This window comes from Talpa europaea (assembly GCF_964194135.1).
Source record: "Talpa europaea genome assembly, chromosome: 6".
In the NCBI taxonomy this organism is placed as follows: Eukaryota; Metazoa; Chordata; class Mammalia; order Eulipotyphla; family Talpidae; genus Talpa; species Talpa europaea.
This window is the reverse complement of record NC_140072.1, coordinates 28,306,508-28,311,514: the sequence shown is the minus strand read 5'-3', so window position 1 is coordinate 28,311,514 and position 5,007 is coordinate 28,306,508. Positions and strand designations below refer to the sequence as shown.

General features: G+C 38.1%; 1 protein-coding gene across 1 annotated transcript; it reads right to left on the bottom strand.

The window, feature by feature from the left end:
- Positions 1 to 289: 289 nt before the first annotated feature.
- SOCS5 (suppressor of cytokine signaling 5) lies at positions 290 to 1,900 on the bottom strand (the record flags this gene model as incomplete). Its single annotated transcript, XM_084235334.1, has 1 exon — positions 290 to 1,900. One exon carries the CDS (start codon positions 1,898 to 1,900, stop codon positions 290 to 292), a length of 1,611 nt encoding a protein of 536 aa, XP_084091460.1.
- Positions 1,901 to 5,007: the final 3,107 nt, after the last annotated feature.

The following is a 5,007-nucleotide window of genomic DNA, read 5'->3' as shown; positions in this document are numbered from 1 at the left end:
CTCACTTAATAACTACAGCCATGAAAAACCAACCTGTCAATTAAATTGGCAAAAATGTTTTTGCAGCCTTACTGAATACCTGTAGTTCTATCTCTGTTGTCTCAATAGGCACCACGTTTATCTGAGTAACAGCAGATTGCATCCGGCATCTGACATCTGACAGATACTAACACTAAGCTTACATACTGTACTGAAAAAAACCTAACACTGATATGTGTGCTTGCTATATGTGTACTGTCTGATGCACATAAAAACAGACCTAGTTAATGCCCTTTGGGGACAGGAATATTTACTTTGCTTTAACCGGTTCTCGTTCTAACCAGCGGACTCTAACTTTTTGTTTATAATGATATTCTTTTAAAAAATCCTGTAACATTGATGGCAAAGGGAGCCCATCAATCCCATCATATGTAGTGCATCTGCAGATCACTGCACGGCAGATATATTGCAGGCTAAAAGGGAAAGTCCTATTTAGTGATATAGTAAGCAATGGTTCGAAAAACATGCAAGAACTGGGGTCCTTATAATGTTCCAAAAGTCCTGTTACAGTGGAGGAGTGAAATACACATGGGTCATGAGCATCAAAACTAAAGTTGTGGTTCCACTGTTCAATTCGGGCATGCAGGGATCTGTTGTAGCGACGGAAGCTCACAGAGAAGAGGTAGTCCTCCTGCGCAGAGTCCCTGAGCAAAAATGTACCTTCAGGTTTTCCTTCAAGAAGGGCTTCTGCTTCATAACGGTCCATCACTCCCCAGTAACAGGGATTACCTGTAATCTGAAGCAAATCGGGCACTAGGCAGTGTATATAATCAATCTGTGTATGGACTTTCCAAGCTCCCTGTCTACTAACATGGGCATGGCTGTCTCCAGATACCTGACGTTGCTTCTGCCTACGTGACTGCAAACACAGGGTGGTTGTGTCCTCTTCTGAGTCACAATTAGCTTGAGGAATTGCACAATTGTCCCCACTTATTTCAGTCATTCCAGGAGCTAACTTTGGTCCCAGTTTATATAATGGATTAACCTGTGCAGTGGCTTCAAATGTATGTATTTGTGCATTGGGAGGGGGGTCAACCCCTTCCTCAATACTAAGCCGCCTTCTCTCTCTAAGCCTATCTTCTTCATCTTCTGTAGAAACCAAGGATGGATCAAACGTATCAAAAAATGTTGAATGTGGACTCACAGGCGCTGTATGCTGTTTAATCAAATGCCATTTTTGGGCTAAATCAGAGCCAGCAGGAAAAGGGCATTTCTCTAGCATTAATTCAGAAAGGTGTATTTTTCTTTTATTTGAAAACAGGGGCTTGGACTGCTTATTGTAAGTTCTCATGGGAAAACACAAGCCCACAGTGTCCTGCAACCTCTGTCTCAGAGAGCGACTTCCTACAGTCCTGCTGGAAACGCTGTCCATGTCATGCACAGAGCTGACGCCATATCGCCTCTCTCTCCTCTGAAATCCACTTCGAGTTCTACCAAACTTTTTATCATTATCCAATGAACTCTGTGTCTTTGTAGAACAGGAATGTTTTTTCTTCCCACCCCATGGGGCATGACGAGAGTAGGAATCTCTTCTTGCAAGTCTTGTTCCTGGGGTGACACATGAATCATTATCCTTTTCAATGCTTATTTCAACAATTTGAGGAATTTCAGTGGCACAGTTTTGGTTTCTTCTTGAAGAATTCTTTGAAGGGCTTAATCCCAGTTGTAAGGCAACATTTTCTCTTAAGGGACTGCTTTGTTGCTGAGGAGTTGAGTCTCCTACACTGATGTTTTTCTCTTTGACAGATGAACATCTGTTGCAGTTCATGTCCACGTTTTCACTACGGCTTCCTCCCTCATGATTGAAGAGATTCTGACACCTGTACTTGAAGTTATTCCACATTTTCCCCACTTTATCCATTGGTTATAAGATCTAAAGACAGACAGGAAAAGAAGAAAAGTAAGTTAACCGAAGTGGTATGTGAACACAGAAATGGCAGTGCTTACTCCCCTTCTCATTGGATAGTTCAGTGACACCGGGTAAGAATTCACCTTACATTGCACGCCACCATTAATCAAGCATGTCCTCATTTCCTTTCAGATGAATATTCAAAAGAAATTTGGGAACGGAAACAACCCTCTCAGAAAAACTGGTTTCATTTCCTCAACCTAATTTCATAATCACATTGACTTTGTCTTTTTACTTTGAATAATTTGATTACTGCCTCAATATTACAAAGGGGAAAGTATGTTCTATATTGTTGAAATGTATCATTGAAAGTACTGTTGTGTATTCAACTTCTTAAAACATAATTAGGACCACAGTTGTGTAACACACTAATTTTAATTTAGAAACATTTAAATGTTAAAGTGGTAATCTTCCCAATTTCTGTTACCAATCACTGCCCTCTTATCTAAAGCTCATAGGTCAAACACTTGTAAAAATTCTGTATCTGGGCCTCCCCTGGTGGTGCAGGCGGTTGAGCGCCGTGCTGTGAGGCTGTCTGCAGCCTTTGCAGCACAGGTTCGATCCCAGCCAGCCGGCAAGGGTCCCACATGGCGCAGCAAACCTCTCCTCAGCAGTGTATTTAGTCAATCTTCCTGTTCTGTTCCCCGCTCTGTCTCTGGTGGATCCTCTCACACTCCCGCACATCTGGCCTGTACCCCGGATCTTGTATAAAATAAATAAATCTTTAAAAAAAAATTCTGTATCTTCCCTCTTAACCCTAATGTGTCAATTTTTATCCATGATTGTGAAGAAGCAGTTTGAAAAGAAAGGTAAATATGGAGGAAAGAGAACATAATATTTGGAAAGAGAATATAATAAATGGTGAAGTGTCTTTAAACGTCCCAATTCTTAACCGTGGAAGAGTTTGGATATAACTTAGTAATAGAAAAAAGCTGTGATACTGCTGTAATTAACAAAACAAAACCAAAATATCTAGTTGGCACCTTTATTCTTGCTCCTTAAAATAAAATGATCTAAAGCAGTTTATGGCACTCAACAAGGAGATTATTTCAAGATTACAACATCACCAGGCACATTGTCTCATTTAATAACCTGTAAGTCAACATTAGAAGAAATGGAAAAACCTAAACTTAAGATTCAACCAGTTTTGCTACAGTATGACAGAACTCTTTTAAAAAAAAGGTCTCTTTTTCTATGTTGCCGTTTAATAACTACTGTATTTTTACCCCCAGAATTTTTTGTTCATGTTTATTATCTCACTATGTATGTAGTATTTTTCACAGCTTAGAATCAATACTGGAAAACTATTTGAGATTTTTTTTCTTTTTTTTTTAAATAGCAATAATTCTTTTTTTTTTAACTTTTATTTATTTTTTTTGAGTTTTTTTTTTTCTCTGACAGTGGTGAAAGTCATTAGAGTTGATCCATTAGAGTTGATACATCCATAGCTTTGACTAATCCTCTTTGTCATAAATACTTGCAATTTCAAGAAGTTGACTAGGGTTAAGAGAACAATAAAGAATAAACTTTCTTTAAATGAATTATGTATCTTTCGGATAGTTTTTTACACAAAGGGCTTTTGGACTAGTAAAACTCTTAGAATAATGACAATGCCAACACAGAGAATTTATGTCTATGAAATCATGAAATGTACTTTCAGATTATTCTTTATTAAAGCAGACTGTTCAGAACATAGGAATTTGCATGGCAGTTGGTAAGTGTTCTAATAAAATTCATTATATGGAACTGGTAAATCCTATTAAACTATCAACATTTTGCCTTTTCCCCTTTGCAAAAATCTTTTTTGTATAAGCCTTTTTTAAAAACGGTTTACATTAACTGAACTTACTGTATCTTCTTAGCATTTACTCTTTATTTATTTATTTATTTATTTTTTTAGAGGCATGTTTTATTTATTTGTTTGTTTATTTGTTTGTTTTGTTTTTATACATGCACTGGGTACAGTCAGAAGCGCGGGAGGGTGAGAGAACTCACCAGAGCCAGAGCGGGGAGCAGAGCAGGCAGAAGGACCGAAGTACACTGCTGAGGGGAGCAGCGGGCGGCAGGAGAGGTCTGCGCGCCATGTGGGACCCTCCTCCGGTGGCCGGGGAGCAGCCGGGGATCGAACCGGCGCTGCAGAGGCTGCGGGCAGCTTCGCAACCCAGCGCTCAACCGCTGCGCCACCAGGGAGGCCCAGCATTTACTCTTATTTTTTTTTTTTTTACATGAAGGTTTCTTGTTTTCGCTCATACTCCTGTTGTTTACAGCTTAATTCCACATTTTTGGTGACATCAAAATCTTTGTAGAGGTACTCTGCCAATATCCTAGAGGTCATTCTAGTCTAGTTTCCTTCCCATTTCTTTATTTTGAAGTTGCTTTTTTTTATTTTTACCTAATTCATATAAAGTATAAATTCATATATTTATAGTTTCAAAGGTTAAATGCTATAGAAAAACAGCATTCCCCACTATACTCTTTCTATCCTTGATTCCCTCTCTCAGAGAAAATGACTAAAATCTTTTTAAAAGTTGTTTCTGCTGTTACTGTCCTCATCATTTCCAGACAACAAACTCATATTGTTATTGGTTAATAAAATTTCTAGGTTGGAAATAACTTACCCTCAGAATTTTGAGTGGCATTATTCTACTATTCTAGTAGCTTCTAGTGTAAAATGTCCAATGATACACCAATTCCCAGTCTTCGTAGCTTCTTTTCTTTATCTTTAGTGTGGGCCTTTTTCACCATACATTGTACTGGGTCCTTTCAATGTCCTTCCCACTGCCTCTTTCCTCCCTTCTGAAAGTCCTTTTCATTAGATACTAGATATCTTAGAATCCTATTTTTATTATATATTTTCTCTTCACCATTCCATTCCTTTTCTTTTCTACTTTCTCACAGATAACGTTTGGTATCACTTTCTAACACTTCTATTGCATTTATAAGTTTTCTATTACAGTTTTAATTTCCAAGACCATTTTCTTGCTCTCTAGATGTTCCTTTTAAAATCATCCTATTCTAGCTGTTTGGATGTGGTAGCTTATATATTTGGGACACAAATT